Consider the following 16,014-nt stretch of genomic DNA (forward strand, 5'->3'; position numbering starts at 1 on the left):
CTTGTGCAGCTCCATGCTTCCCATCTCTTTGCTTGCATCTCACTGCATGCTGGGGACATAAGCTATGTGATCAGCCTCTCCTGGCCACCTTTCATTCTTAGCTCCAAAGATTTAAAAGAATACCCCCTGGCTGGGGATTCCTTTTACAGTTCAAGGAAATACTTCTTCCCCTCTCTAATTAAAATCCTTCCAAACACATAAAGCTGGCTCTGTACCTGAGAGAGAGAAATGGCTGCAGGCAACACAAAGCTCACGTGTTTCCCATTCATGTGCTCTGTGTCTGCCAGTGAGCTTAGCTCCAAACACCGGTTCTCTGAATCCTGGCACGAACCCTGCACGTCCCAGTGTCCAGCCCAGACCCCACCACATTCACAGGGGACTATACACAGCAGTACAGCCACGGATCTCTAGCTTTAATGCTCAGTGTGCCAGCTGAAGATGACTTGGCTCTGCAGTCAGGAGATGTTGCCCATAGATATCTCCTGCCAAACTCGTTGGGCAGCTTTGAGAGAAGTGCTGTTAGCATATTGCTAGATATAGGTTTCCTGGTCTTCTGCAGGAAACTGTATGATGACATTTGCATTAAATTACAACATGCTGCATTTATCAACAATTGGTTAGAGGCTGAACTTTCCCACAAGAGAGTGGGAGAAGTTTATAATACGATATTCACAGGGACGTGCTCCAGATCTCAGCTGTCGTGCTCTTCATTTAACCTCTTTGGCAAGAAGGTAAAAAAATATTTTTGCTTCAAAAATAACCTGTGATTTTTTTTTTCTTTGGCAGATCCAAAGCAGTCTAAAGGTTGGTAAAGTAAGCATAATGTTTACAGATGGGACAAAGAAGGAGGTACTTTTACAGGTTAGAGGCAGCAAAAAGACAGTGCTAAAATTCAGGTGACTTAAGAGCTACCACAAAGGGAGGTGGTCTTCAGTGGGAGGTAGCTGGGAATTCATGAACACATTCCCAAAGCTATGAATCTAGAGCTGCCTGCCTAAATTTCACAGACTTTTGAATATAAAATTTCTCCAGGGCCTCTCCGCCTGGTCAGAGAGCTATAATTGCCATGGGACCGATCAGCTAAGTGGTTTATACCAGAAGCAGGTGCTTTTCTGCCTAGATCTCCAGAAGGGCTGAGGAGCAGGCTGTTTCGGAGCACCCCTACCCGCTCTGGTAGGAATGGGCTTCCCAGAAAGTGATGGCACTGATGACCTGAGCAACCTCACCTGCAAATTAAGAGGAACAGATGAATTTTCCCTCTTTGCTCACGTTTCTATGGCACGAGAAAAAGCCTTGAAATGTTCACTAGACAAGAGAGGGCATGCAAGTCTTTGGCTGGGTGCTTGGGTGTTTCCTCTGTACCCTGGTCCCTGCTGACAGGATTGTTTATGTCCTTAAACAATGACTATATAAAATAGGGAGGGTGGAGTATTTGTGTGTTTTGGTAGTGGGGATGTTAGTCTCCACTATCAACATATTCGCTCCTGGCTTTGGCGGTGGTGTTTAAAAGCAAGCTGAGAAGCCTATGCAACTGCACACAGGCATAGCAAACAGCTTGCCACTGTACGGCCCATAACAGGCCAACGTACATCCACGGCTGCATATGCAGGAATAATTGGCCTAGAAAGAAGTAAAAAAGATATATCCTGGAGGTACAGATGTAAAATAATAGGAGCAGCCAGAAAAAAGCCCTTTCAGGTACAAAAGCAGCAGTGTTACGGGCTAAGATGTTTGGAAAATGGACTTGGTAACATTTCCCTTAAAAAGCTATTTTTTGCTGAAATGTGTTGGTTTATAATTTAAAGCATATTACTTTGGTAATGTTTTGTGTTGCATGGGGATGATTAGAATTTCTGTATCATAGGAAATTTCATTTTTCTTATGAGTTGTTTGTCCCTTTAACCCCAAATGAGCAGAGATACACTTGGAAAAATTTTTGTATGAATGGTCATGAAAAATTAGAAAGTAACTTCTACCAATCATAGATTTTGCATGTGAGGAGTCTGTATTCTCTCTCATGTTCTCCTTTTCTAGGATAGACACGTCATTTCTGCCAATTCTCTCTTCCTTTGCTTATGAGAAATAAATGTGCATTAAAGCACCTTCATGGGAGGCAGAGTAAATAAGCACGCAATGGGAATTATCATGCAGCACCAGGGAAAACAGGTTCCCTCTTTCTTTACCTTGTATTAAATACAGAATTACCTTAAAAAAAAACTGGCTACCACTCTTCTAGCATCCACACCTTATTTACTGCCTCCTCCTGTTGACTGCATAATATAATCTAATACACCTATAATTATGACAGTTTTGAGCACAGATTTTTATTCTTTGAGGATTTTTTTTCTTGATTTCATCTACCCTTAGCTTAAAACAAACTCTAAAGAGAGAACAGAGTGTGAATAGCTGTAGAAAAGGACTGTTCTCCGTTTCAGAGCCATGGAAGAAGTTTTGTCACCTTTACATACACCTTTCTGGTGTATGGTTGTTTCTTCAGACAGAGGCTCTTTTCCTGGGTAGCTTCTTGTGACGTATAACAGCGCCAGCAATTTCCATCTGCTGGACTATGTTAACGCTAATGAGCCATCATGCAAAGCATCTCCCTTCATCAGCTGTAAAGCAGCAGCCCTGCTTGCTGTCTCTGCACCATCGCTATTGTTCTGTGCAAACACTTTTTGCAGAATGGCAGCTATGATTTTCCTGGAAAGCTTCTTTTGATCTTACATTTTCTCTCCTTCCTACTCCAAGAGCTTTTCAGGGTAACATTTCCATCAGCTGTCCAACACTTAGGTGTTCTCCAAACTCCACTGTCCTCGTGGCAGCTCCAAAGCTCTCACTGACTGAATGATTACACAGACTATTTGCACGGCTTAATGATGTGAAATTGCACCCTCCCCAAATTTACATTAGGAAAGTTCTCTAGTAAGAAAGCACCTCCTCCAGCCCACACCCCAGCTCCCTCCACTGTTGTGCTGGCAACTAGTTCACAGCTCAAAGCTGTGCAGTTGGCTGTAACGTTTGTCCCTGGACATCATTCTCAAGATAGTCTGCTGCTCTTTCTAAACGAACAGACAGACACCTCTGTGTGCCAGATACTTGCTTTTAAAACCTGTTTCCAGCTCTTAGGCTCTCCCTCTGTGCTTGGCAGTCAGTGCTCTCCCTGTGGGGTGGGGTGGAGGTGCCTCCCTCCTGCTGAGGAAGTTCATTAACTCTTGTTGTCTTCTTGACTCCTCCTGAGGTCTGGACACACCTACAGTATGCATCATGACCTACATTCACAGTAAACATTTTCACAGGTCCATTTTAGATCTTTCACCGGCTCTGAAGGTGGAGCAATGCAAACTTAAACACCAAAGAAATGCTGAGTTTTGTTTTCAGAAGGTTACAGGTAATAGTTAATGAAGGTGGAAGAAAAGAGATATTATTGCTGCAATGCCTTTTTCTTGTGGTAAGATGACTATGCTGTTAAAAGGAAAATGAAAACAGCATTTCATCCAAGGCAACAAACAGCAGAGCTAGTGTTCTACAACAGCTGTTTTCAGACTTAATGAGATATAACTCATCCTTAATTTGCTTGTTCAGAGTATCTGTTTAGTGTTTCTCCTCTGTTTTGCCCATTTGTATTAGGACTCTATACAAAACACTTCTGGACTTCAGGGTAAACCAAATGTCTCAGTATGAAACGTGAACTTTTTATTTCAACATCACAGGTTCCTTCCACAGAGCACCAGTCAGAAACATGGAGAAGCGTTTATTATCGCTGTGCTTTTCAAGCTAGGTAAAAGAAAGAAACATCTGCATTTGCCACACGTGGCACCTTCACATATTCAGCAACTTGACTTTTCAGCTCTTCCAAGCCACCGCAGCAATCCGTCTGAGGCTAAGCCTGTTTTCTTAGGGGCTGAGTTCATTCCCATTGTCTGGCACTTGCTGCGAGCTAAGATGGTTTGCGCAGACAATTGCTGCAACTCTGGTGAGCCACACCAACTTGTTACACCCCGGTAACTTCTCCTGGTGCCTGAGCCCCGGCTTCTCATGCAAAGTCTGTGTCTGGCTCATGACTGAGGGAGAGTCAGCGTGCGGTCTGCATCCTTGGCACAGGACTGAGAAGGAGCGCCTGCTGTGCCATGGCTTTCTGCGGGCGGTGGGCACAATCAGCTGGCTGTGCGCTCACCCACCTTTGCAGCTGAGAGGAGCTCTGGCAGCTTGCTGTGGACCCAGCTTGTCCCAAAGCAGGCTGAAAGCTAAAGCCAGCCAGACCTCCGTTGTGGGAGACACGAGGGCTTTCTCTCCATACTCTGGCTGGGTATTTTCCCCTAAATAACATATCTTTCTGGAACACAGGCCACAACTACTTATCTCTGCGTCTGCAAACAAGTATGAGTATATGCTTTGCTTTTCATATTTTTCTGGTGTGCTGTCCAGAATATCACTTGCTGGACTCTAAAACTGATGTGGTTCTCTTTTTTTTTTTTTTTTTGTATAATATTTTGAGAAAAGCTTGTGTGCTCCCACTGGTATCCACACAACAGCTTTACAGTTCTTTCCCTAAAGAACTAGTAAGGGCTTTCTAAAACCCTGTTTTTTTCAGATAGCTTCCTTCTTGCAAGGACCAAGCTGGAACTTGGTTCCAAATTGTTCTTAACAGAGTGGATTTAATATAAATGAGGTATGGGAAAGGTATCAGACAGTTGTATTTCTAGTGAAAGAGAAAAATGTGGCACAGATCTTGTCATGTAATTGAACAGGAACTCACAGACTGTTTTTTGGGGCTGCTGAGCTCTTGCTGAGTTTGGAAAGTTCCGTCACTTATCCTTCTGAATCTGTGGTTCCTGGCAAATCCATGGGGACAGAAAAAGTGTATTGCAAACTGTTCATGTTTCCATATGTAGTATAGTCTCCATAGCTGCTAAGGACCCCTCTTCATATATGAAAACTTTTAATTCACAGCAATTTTATTTTTACAAATCTGTTGTTTGAATCTGTCATACCGCAGCTCAGGTAACAAGACATGGTTATATGCCTGGATAATTTCTGTCACCTTAATCTGTCACTAATCATTTGTTGTTACAAGAGGAAAGAGTTGATAGAACTGTATACATCAAACCAGTCTGCAGAAGGAAAATCCACAGCTGACTGATTTCAATACCACAACCTCTCTCTTACAGAAGAAATAAGATGCACCATGGGTTAAGAGAGAAAAACAGTCCTTTCTAACTGTGGGTCCCTTTCCCAGACCCTGCTGTGTCCATGTGAGCATAGACTGGCAGATGTGTGCAAAGACTGTTGTTTCAGAATGTATCAAACTTCTGTTATTTGGCAATCAGCTATGGGATGGTCCTAGGGCAGGCAGATGCTTTGCAGTGTGATCTAGCTAAGCAACAAGTGCATTACATTTCTCCTTTTTTTTTTTTTTTTTTTTTTTTTGTTCCCAGTCAGCTGCTGGCTTCACAATGAGCTCCATTTCCAGACCAATTACTGAGTTTTGCCTTGATCTCTATGATAAATTCAACAAAACAGCAGAAGGCCAAAACATCCTCTTCTCTCCAACAAGCATCTCTGTCGCCCTTGCCCTGATCCATCTAGGGACAAGAAACAACACAGCCGCTCAGATAGAAAAAGTAAGTACCAATGAAACGCTCTGAGATGCTTCCACATAGCTTGCTGTTCCCTTAATGGAAATGCTGGGCATTTTCTTAAGCACAACGTGCGCTTAGGAAACAAGCATGAACACAGGCTCAGGTGCTGTCTTCAGAGCCGTGCTTGGAGTGCCACGATCCCTGCCATCTCCCTGTATGAGTTGCTGCATGCTCCTGTGCAAATTCAGGGATGTGGGGCAAGAGCTGAATGCAGGGAGTTGGTACACCACAGCAGGGCACTCTGGTCTTTCCCCAGCCTGCTGCCAGAATGTCAACCTTGGTTTCAAAATTTTGGGCAGGTGCTTTCTCTTGTGGTTGCTCTGAGATCCCTGGAAGTGTGTGTGCAGGCAGGCAGGCACAGTCTGACTGCTGGGTCACCTGCGGCCAAGGGAGACATGTCCTCGTTATGAGGTTCCCAGAAACTTCTGCTTAAATGTATAGGAAATCAATTATTCCTCATAAAAAAAAAAAAAAAAAAAACAAAAAAAAAAAACTTTCGACTTTGTACACTGCAACATTATTATTATGGAGAAGTATCTGGAAATTTTTCAGTGAGATATTTGCACAGTAGAAACAAGGTCCAGTTTCCATCAAGAGCACTATGGTTTTGACACATTTCCTAAGCTGATGAAAAGATTATAAATGATTGTAATAGGCCAGTTTTGTGTGCAAAGCAAAGCATCTTTGTCTCTCTGCCTGAGGCGATTTTTCGTTTTGAAATTTTAGGTAACTGTAGCATTAAAAATGCAAACCACACATAAACATTTTGAGGTGGAGGACAGTAGCATTTTGGGGACTAAATTTGTTGGTTCACTAACAGAAATGTGAATTTGAACATGAATAAATGGACAATTTCAAGTCTGTCTTTTCAGCCTGACTGAAGCTGAGAAAACATCTTTCATAAAACACCATTTATCCATGACAGCACAGCGAATCTTTCAAACAAGGAAAATGCATTTATCCCAGTTACAATTGCCTTAATTTGGCCTCTTCAATTTTAGGTGCTCCACTTCAGCAGTGCTGCGGGAAGAACGGGCCTTGGATCTGAGCTTGAGAGTGCAGCCCCGGAAAACAAGCCAGAACGAAGCCAGGAAGGACAGTCTTCCCTCTCCTCCCAGGTAAGTCCTGGGATGCGTAGCACAGGAGCCTTTTCTTCACTTCATGGTAAGTAGATATAAAGCACCACAGACTTCCACTGGAGGGAGTCAAGATCACACGCAGAAAGTCTGTCTGATCCGCTCGGAAACGCCTGACACAAGGCGTTACCTTCTTGCGGGCCAGGCCTTCTATAAAGTCAATACCAAAGCCTCCAGACAAAGGAGGATCAGGCTTCAAAGTTTAGATTAGTTGACTACAGCTTAGCTGGATTTAAAAATCGACATAACGGTAATTAGCCCTATAATATAACCTAACTAGGATGCAAATTAACAACCAAAGCTATATTGAGGAATCCTTACAATTACTGTGTTTGAAATATTCCTAGTGTAACACAGATGGGAATCTTAACCACGAAGCATTCCATGCACTGCTTCTACAACTACAAAACCTTGGCAAAAGCTACGTGTTAAGCCTGGCCAGCAATCTCTTTATACAAGAAAAATTTGAACCGAAGCAGGTAAGTTACCTACATCTCATGACTGCTGTGGCCTGACCGCCAGCTTCCCTGTAACCATAAGCCTCACTGTTGCTCCCTCATGCGTATTTTTGAGCACCTGATGTTCTTTTGGAGCTGTGCCTCTTAAGGCTGTTGGGGAAGGAAGAGACAAGAATGTCAGCTTGTAAGGCTTCTGTTTAAAAAAAATAATAAAATAAAAAAATCAGCCTGTGGATATCAATGGCTGTAGAGCAAAAAAATAGAGCAGGAGGCTTTTCACCTTTGACATATGTCTACCCTCAGCCAGAGGTATGACTATGGCCAAAAATGGCCTATTCAAGCTATCTGCAAGCTGCTTATGGGATATCTTGCTCTTTATATCTTTGCTTTGCTGTTTTTTGTTGTTGTTGTTTTCTGCTGAATGATTTGGTTACTGAGCATCAAACAACACATCTTGCACTTTATTTATTTATTTATTTATTTTTCTGGACCTCAGGTATGCAGTCTTCCATGGGAAGACTTCTTGTGGCTTTCTTTTTATCTATTTGCATTTTTTTGCCTATGCATTAGAATAATTCTCTCTTCTTCAAAGATTTTTCTGAATAAACTTTTGATAACTGATGTTTCCAAAGCAAAATTTTGCTGTATGGAGTCAACAAGACTGGCACCATTTCTAAAATAGTTCTGAATCATTGATTTGTTTGGAAATGGAAAAAATGCTGAACAGATTTGACTAACTTTTATTTTGTTTACAGAAATATCTAATGTGCAGTAAGAAACTGTATGGAGCAGAGCTGCAAACAGTGGACTTTCAAAGGGATCTTGAAGCAGCCATACTAAAAATTAATGCTTGGGTTGAAAATAAGACACAAGGTAAAACAAAGCAAAACCAAAAGCTATGCTATCAACGTCTGTGCAGAGTCAAAACTCCGCAGCTGAGCTTACTGCAAAGGGAAAGATACACTCATGTAAACAGAAATAAGTGATTAATGGTGCTGTCTTCTTTCCAATGGAAGGGTGCCACCTGGCACGTATATATTGTTACTGATGGCCCAGAGTTGGGTAGGACAGTGGTCCCATGCCCCTTCCTGCTCCAAACAGGCCACTGCCAGGTAATGTTGCTGAGGAATTTACCATTTGTTTCCCTATGTTGTCCCAGTCCTTTAAACAAACAACGAGTTGGATTTCTAAGGTTCTCCATAGCTAACTTCACAGACAAGTAATTAAATCTCAATCCAGAGTCTTAACAACAACTAACAAATACTTGTGTTTTCCAAAATTTCCTTTAGGTAAAATCAAGGAACTCTTTGCTTCTGGAATGATTGATATGAATACACTTCTGGTGCTGGTGAATGTAATCTACTTCAAAGCATCCTGGGAACACAAGTTTGAGGGAAAAAATACAGTTCAGAGAGATTTTAAACTGAATCAGGTACATCTGCCTCCTGTAAATCTCAACATTATTTACCCTAGACACTGTGAGCATTGTAGCAAGCATAACCGAGAAGCACAATATCCAGGGGATTCAGCTGTGCTGTGAGGAAGGTGTGAGTGTGCTGAGAACTTAACCTGCCTCTCCTGTTGGGCATAGATAGCAGGAGGGCTTTTCACAGGAAAACATAATCTTTACTGAAAAAAACATGCAAGCCTCAGAAATTGCAACAACTCAGGGTTTTGCTTCAACAACTGGCAAAACACAAGTGTAAGCCCTGATCAGCGCTTTTGAACCAAGTAGTCATTACATGGATGGAGGCCAGTTCTAAAATCCCATTTCATACTGGCTCCAAGGGGTCATCTTGGCTTTAACAAGGATTGGCCATCCTGGTTCAATACATTTTAACATGAGCTATGCATTTGATAGGTTAAAACAGACAAACAAACCAAACAAACTAGGCCAGATATTAAGAAGCTACAAATATGCAGACTAAATTTAAAAATATGAAAAATTCTCATAGGGTATTTTGTTTTATTTATAGTATTTGCAATGTTTAAAAGTTTATTTTCAATATATTTTAATTTTTAGTCCCCTTTTCCATTTTTAGTCCCTTATGTATATCAACAAAGCATTTCCTGTTTAACTCAGGTATTGTCAATATGATTGCCAAGCAAACTCCTTAACAAGCACATTCTTCCAAGTATTGTGCAATTTGTCTAACAGATGTCTTCAGAAAAGACATTCAGCCCTTTTCCTTTCATTTAATTCAGTTTTAAATTCTTTCCATATGTTTCACTAATATTCTATTAGTTCTCATCTCCAACAAAAACAAACAAAAAAAGACAAAACCAAACAAACCCACAAAGAACACAGATTTAGTTCTGATCTTAGGTTGAGGAGCTTTGTATGGGTAAAAGTCTCTTTCATGTGTTTCTTATTTATCAAAACAAAAGGCCAGGAAAGCATATACTGCTAGTTATAGTGTTGCATTGCATTGTTAAGAGGACAGTAAGAAACTGTAATATTGGTGACTTATATTTGTGACATATTTTGAAATATTTAAGATGTGGCTTTGAATACAGAAATTGAAAATGGCCTATGGCTGAGAACATCTGGAGCACTGCTGCAGTCAGAGAAACTATGAGATAGAGAGAAACTCTATATATTTTTCTTCATATGCTAATCAATATTAACAGGATTTTTTTCTGAAAATGTCATCTACTAATATGCTTCTTTCACTGCTTTAGAAGCTAGGTAAGAAGTTAGCTAACAGTAAAATGAAACCTGCGCCTTTATACACCTTTTGAACAACCCCATCACACACACACACACACACACACACACTAAAAAAAAAACAACTATGATTTTGCTCTTAACCTGTTACATCCTGCCTAAACAAGCTACCTGATAAATGCCAGCCTGATTCTTGTAGTGCTATTTCTTCTTTATCCCATTCCAAACTAAGACTTGCAAATCCAGTCAGCATCAGCTTGTTTGGCTGCACAGTAACAGTATTAAGCCACTTCACTAGCTGATCAATTGCAGGATTTTTTTTTCCCTGTTTCTTTTTTTTCCCCCGGGAAAATTACCCCTTTATATATTCATGTCAAAGCTGATGTTTTGTGTGCCACTGTAGATGCAAGAAAATAAAAAAAATGTTTTGCCTAACAACAATTACTGCTGCAAACCCAGACTTAAGTTTAAAGTTTTATTTTAAATAGAATTAATTTTCTTTTAAATAGAATGAGAGCAAGCCTGTGCAGATGATGTATCAGAAAGGTACGTTTAAATTAGGTTATATCGAGGAGCTGGGAACTCAGGTGCTTGAACTGCCTTATGCTCAGAAGTCACTGAGCATGATCATCCTGCTGCCAGGAGACATGGCTGATGGATCTGCTGGTGGGCTGGAACAGGTAAGGCTGGGGACTGTGGCTAAACTGGCCTGAAAGTTGGTTGTCTGGATTAAAGCTGGGCAAAAATCTAAACTTTTCAAAGCTGCTTACCTACTCTAAACTCTTTTAATTTCCTCATCTTCTAGATTGAAAGCACAATGACCTATGAAAATTTAATGCTGTGGTCTTCTTCAGAGCATATGTTTGAGACAACAGTGGAGGTGTACCTCCCCCGTTTCAAGCTCGAAGGCACCTTTGACCTCAATGAGGTATTAAAAGCGATGGGAATGACTGACATCTTCACTGAAAAAGCTGATCTTTCTGCATTGTCACCTGTGAAATCTCTGGTGCTGTCAACTGTTGTCCATAAGACGTATGTGGAAGTCAATGAGGAAGGCACCGTAGCAGCTGCTGCTACAGGAGCGGTCATTGTGAGGAGGTCTCTTCCCCTCACAGAGGTGTTTATGGCTGACCACCCTTTCTTATTCTTTATTAGGCACAATCCCACCAATACTATTCTTTTCTTTGGTAAACTCTGCTCACCTTAAAATCAGGGCCATTTTCTAACATTGCAGGAAACACCTGGATGAAAATCAGAAATACTGTTTTTTCCCCAATGTGTTCTTAATCTTATGACAGCTAGCTTGTATTTCAAAGTAATTACTGCAACCAGTTTATCTTAGAACTGTCAATTAGATGGTCTACTGCTACTCTTAATGAATGGCAAATATTGATCTGAATCCAGAGAAAGAATAAAATTTCCCTTAACCTCACGGGATATCAAGAACAATTTGTTTCCTCAAAGTCCGCATATGCTCCTGTATATGTTAGAGTTCTCCAGCACAGCCATGTGGTGTAGTACAGCACCTGCCTGGCAAAGGTGGAATTGGTATGCTGCTCCCTGAGAATTGTTTGTAATGATTATCAGTAACTGCCATTAAAAACAGAGTAGCTTTGCTCTATATTTTTTGATTCCTGGCCTGGTGGGTCCTGGCAAGCAGAGAGGTGTTTTGGAGATGCTTTTTCCTATCTACACACTTTTTCATTATTTACACTGTGGTGAATCCTTTGCACAGTGGAGATCTCACCTTGATAACTACCTTTCCACAACAGTTACAAACAAGTAAGAGATACTTATTTACAGCAAATATACGTATTTACTGATAACTGTACCACTTTCTCTCCTGTGATGTATGCTGGATCTATCTTTGTGCTATTCTGTGCTATATAAAAATGATATGCTAGAAGCAGCTTTGGCTTCATTTATTTATTTAGATATAAGCCTGCATCTAAAGTGCCATCTTACCAATTAGAATGATGGTATGTGACACGTACACCTTTCACAAGCCCTGGATTTATTTTGTGTGCATTTCTATTAGGATCATTGTATTTTTATAACAGTAGAAATACTCTGGGAAAAGACAGGATTATACCCTTATGGATATCTCTAGAAGGGAGATGATTACAGCAGTAATTGTGTATGCAGGAAGGCAAGACGGTTCCTCTTTTTACAGGACTTTTTTCTGCACTTTTTTGAAAAACAAAACAGAACACACCCTTACAGAATTGCAACATGGTTGAAGTCGCAAATGTCCTCTGGAGGTCATCTTGTCCAACCCTCCTGCTCATGCAGGGACACCTAGAGCAGGCTTCTGGGGTCCATGTCCAGAGGGCTTTTGAAAATCTCCGAGCACAGAGACTCCACAACCCCTCTGGACAACATCTCCTAAGTTCCCCATGTTCTCAAATGACACCAAAGAGCATAGTGTCTACAGGAATGAGATATGAAAACACACATTTCTGAAGAGGGTTAATTATTTACATGGTAAAAAAGACTGCATTCTATTTGGGGAAATATCAAGTGATTTCAGTCCCCCAAAACAGGATACAAATAGTCTAAAGCACCTTCCTGAAGTTACTGATGTGGAAAGCTGTAGCCTGGAACTGTCAAGAAATTTGTTTTCTTCCTTGCATGCTGCTGTCTGGTGAATTTTAATGATCTGAGATTCAATTATAGAGATAGGTTTCTCTCCTGCTCTGAGGAATGAAGTTTTGTAAAGAGCAATATAAATCCAAGAAATCACAGTTAAACTTAACCCGGAAAAAATTTTAGTTTATGGGACAACTACAGAAAAACAGAATTTGCTGATGACTGATAGGGAGACGTAACTGTTAATTTGCTCATTTAAGATGAGTAACATCTTCCTCAGAAAATTTCTATATGAGGTTTAACAAATTACCATTTGCAACTTGCTTTATGACCCATAAAAGGGAAAGTATACATTAGCCATTAGTCATATAATTGAGTGTAAAGCACTCTAAAGTTCTGCATTCACGATTACCACAGTTTACTACCATGAATTACCTGGGGCTCTTTGGACAAGAAAGTCTAGGAAATAGAGGTGAGTGATGTTTGAGTAAGAACAGGCCAATAATAGAGTCAAATAAACAAACTGTCCTTACTGTATAATCTGAAAGTGTGGTACAATGTAAGCAGCGGTTCTCCAGGCTGCATTCACGTTTCCGTTCTGGAGGCTGACGGCACAGATTGCCTACTAAGCTGTTTTTATTACCTAAAGTTGTCATCACATAGTATTTACATACCCTGAGGAAGTTCTGAGCACCACAGCCTCAAACATCAACAATGTTTCTGAAAAGGCAAGGGCAGGGATTCCCGTGATGAAGTGTCAAATGCCACAGGGAGAAAAAAAAATCCCTTTATTCCAATCTTTTCTCAGAAAAGAGCACAGCCTCAAGCCCCCAGCATAACCTTTTTCAGCATCCTTGATTTTCAAGAAATGAAGCTGAAGTTTCCAACGACCCTGTATGTGGGCAGAGGGAATGGGTCTGTGCTCGCTGCTGTTTGAGAACGCAGGAGCTTAGTTATAAAAGTGAAAGAAATATGGAGCGACTTTGCAATAAGATTCCTTTTAGTACCGACTAAGCTGGCCCATTTCTGGGGCAAGCAGTGGGGTGAACCTGTCACAGCTGAGGGCCTGCAGCTGGGCTGTTTCTGTTACCTGCAGTAGCAGACATTTTACTGCTGCCACAATCTCATGAATTGGGAAAGGAAGACTAATTCCATGAAGAAAGAAGAATTTTATAGCCTTTTGGCAGTTTAAAACCATCTGTTTGGGATGACAAAGTCCCTCTATGCTGCTGTGTGCCTGGCCTGGGCTGGCTGCTGCCAGGAGACCCTAGCCCTGAAGCCTGTCTGCAGCTGCAGGAATGGGCTCTGCGCTGGGCGAGGGACACAGAGCAGGATCCAGAGGGGCAGGCATCCCCTTTGCGAATGGCTGGGCTCTGGCCTGTTTGCTGCCCTGCCCTGAGCCCCACGCTGCGGAGCAGCATGCCACCCCTCAGCCCCAGGTCTTCACGAAACCTCTCCACCAGGGGGCCCGTCCTTTCACACAGCGTCTGCAGCCAAATACACATTCATTTAAAAACATAGCTACAAAAGTCACATGGTGTGGGCCGAGGTGGCCAAAACTGTGTTTTGAGCAAAACAGAAGGGAAACCCCTGCCCTGGTGCCCCTGCTGCCCGAATCCTGTCTGGGGTGCTGGGACGGGGCCTGGCTGCCAGGCCCTGCCTGGCCCACCTGGGGAGGTCCTGGCCCCACAGCACCCTGACCTCCTGTGATCACATTTCACAAATTCTTCTCATTAGATCAATGTTACTACTACCCCAAACAAATCCTTGCTTAGGCTGGCACCTGTAGCTTCTAAAGGCAAAGGGTGAGGGAATGGAAAGGAATGTCTTTTTGTCAAACAAGATCTCCAGTGCCATGGGTAGGTTTATCTTTCTTAAGGCAAAGCATCTCACTGCTGGGCAGACAGCAAAGCATTGTTTAAGAATTCTCCTAGGTATTTAAGTTAAGCTACTCCATTTTGCTTGAATATACATTAATCTCCCATAGTGATGTGTTTGCAATTTGACTGCATTTAGTTTTCTGTTTTCTGTATGCAAATGATTGTTTCTGCAAATCAAACACATTGCTTTGTAATGTGCATTTTGCATTGTTTATTTGTGGAAGTGAAGGTGTTAAACGTCCTACAGATGTGTGTTCTGCACAAGGTGCTATTCTGCTCCAGCTGTGCAGTCAGTCACACAGGAAAGGCATTGAGATAATCTTGACTCATATTTTCCATATTTATTAAAATTTTGCCTCTTAGTAAATCCTTGATTCTATTTTCTTGATAAAGTGCACTCATTTTCTATATGGTATTATAATTGCTTCTAGCAGGTACTACATCATAGTATTCATAGTATTTTATGAAAACCAGATTCAGAAATCAGACTTCCTGACTGTAGTTTTCCATGTATATGTAATGGAGAATTAGTGAAGAACATGTTTAATACGCAGAATTATGGATTACTTCAGAAAGGAGAAGCTGAACACTCAAAATGAGAATGTGGCTGTCCTAAACAAAACATAGGCTGGCTTTAAGCATATATCTCCAAAAACCCATCTAAATGAAAATTTCTCTTTTATTATGCATGTGTAAGTATCCAAAATTTGTAGGCATTTTGTTTTCACCTTTTGTAAATTCTCTAGCAGCTGGCATTTTCCTTTGCTTGCTCTGAACTGCCTTGATGTGAGCAATGAGGTGCTTTTCCCATACTGAAATCCAGGAACAAAATGGACTGAAGCACAGGTCTCTGGAGAACATCTAGTAAATGAATTCAAAGCATGCCTATTCAAAGAAGGCTCCCTGAAAATGCCATTAGAGCAGATTTCATGTTTTTAAGTGAAAGTGGTACATAACTTCTGCAGTGGAGAAATCATGTGGCTCTGGAGGTGAAGGACCTATCTTCAGTGAATCCCATATCCTTGATGGAATTCAAGCCTGCATCTTCCAGAGGAATGCACCAAGCACTGTCAGGCACTAGGTTTTAGCATAGACTCAGTGGAAAAAATACACAGAAATACACACCCTGCTTTTGAAGTTCTGCTCTAACTTGAATGAATGAAAGTTAATGACACAAGTGGGAAATTCAAGGACTGATAACTTTACAGTTCAGCAACTAGGACATCTACTATATGAATTCTGGTTTCCAGTCTCTGCTCCTAGGACTATTGTTGTAATCTAGTAATACAGAAAAAATAACAGAAAAAAAAGGTATCCATATGGGTCAATATCCTAACAATAATAGAGTACTATTTTGCTCTATATCTTTCTGATAGCATGAATCTTGCCTTAATTCTTAATAATGCTCACAATACTTCTATTGTGAGCTTCTTTTATACTCTTCAGAGGATGCTGTGGTGCTGCTTCTCTAACCAAATCCTCAAGCATGAAATGATGTGTTCTTAATTCTGAGACAGCATGTCACGGCTTTTGTGTAAGAGCACTGTCATCTACACAGCTACCAGATTGTTTCACATCACTCTCTCACTTGACTGATACAGTTTAGAGAGTCCAGCTTTTCCAAACATGTCCTATCTGTTTTAA

At 41.2% G+C, this 16,014-nt stretch overlaps 1 protein-coding gene across 3 annotated transcripts; it reads left to right on the plus strand.

Annotated features, from left to right (window-relative positions):
- The first annotated feature begins 310 nt into the window (after positions 1 to 310).
- LOC118250959 (serpin B12-like) lies at positions 311 to 11,810 on the plus strand. Of its 3 annotated transcripts, none has more exons than XM_035552628.2 (8): positions 311 to 731; positions 5,436 to 5,621; positions 6,641 to 6,757; positions 7,123 to 7,254; positions 7,989 to 8,106; positions 8,523 to 8,665; positions 10,411 to 10,581; positions 10,707 to 11,810. In XM_035552628.2, the coding sequence occupies exons 1-8, from the start codon at positions 417 to 419 to the stop codon at positions 11,106 to 11,108; spliced, it is 1,584 nt and encodes a 527-aa protein (XP_035408521.2). In that variant the 5' UTR covers positions 311 to 416; the 3' UTR covers positions 11,109 to 11,810. The 3 variants fall into 3 exon arrangements, with proteins under 3 accessions (XP_035408521.2, XP_035408522.1, XP_035408524.1); XM_035552629.2 differs by lacking the exon at positions 311 to 731 and adding an exon at positions 4,057 to 4,377; XM_035552631.2 differs by lacking the exons at positions 311 to 731; positions 5,436 to 5,621; positions 6,641 to 6,757 and adding an exon at positions 6,919 to 7,025.
- Positions 11,811 to 16,014: the final 4,204 nt, after the last annotated feature.

The sequence above is a fragment of the Cygnus atratus genome, chromosome 2, assembly GCF_013377495.2.
Source record: "Cygnus atratus isolate AKBS03 ecotype Queensland, Australia chromosome 2, CAtr_DNAZoo_HiC_assembly, whole genome shotgun sequence".
NCBI lineage: Eukaryota > Metazoa > Chordata > Aves > Anseriformes > Anatidae > Cygnus > Cygnus atratus.

What these genes read in the sequence shown, in the direction of transcription:
- LOC118250959 (XM_035552628.2), top strand. Translation starts at nt 417, where the DNA reads ATGCTCAGTGTGCCAGCTGAAGATGACTTGGCTCTGCAGTCAGGAGAT. An exon ending in AGTCTTCCCTCTCCTCCCAG is followed by an intron (nt 6,758 to 7,122) that starts GTAAGTCCTGGG and finishes AAATATTCCTAG; the next exon opens with TGTAACACAGATGGGAATCT. An exon ending in GAGATTTTAAACTGAATCAG is followed by an intron (nt 8,666 to 10,410) that starts GTACATCTGCCT and finishes TCTTTTAAATAG; the next exon opens with AATGAGAGCAAGCCTGTGCA.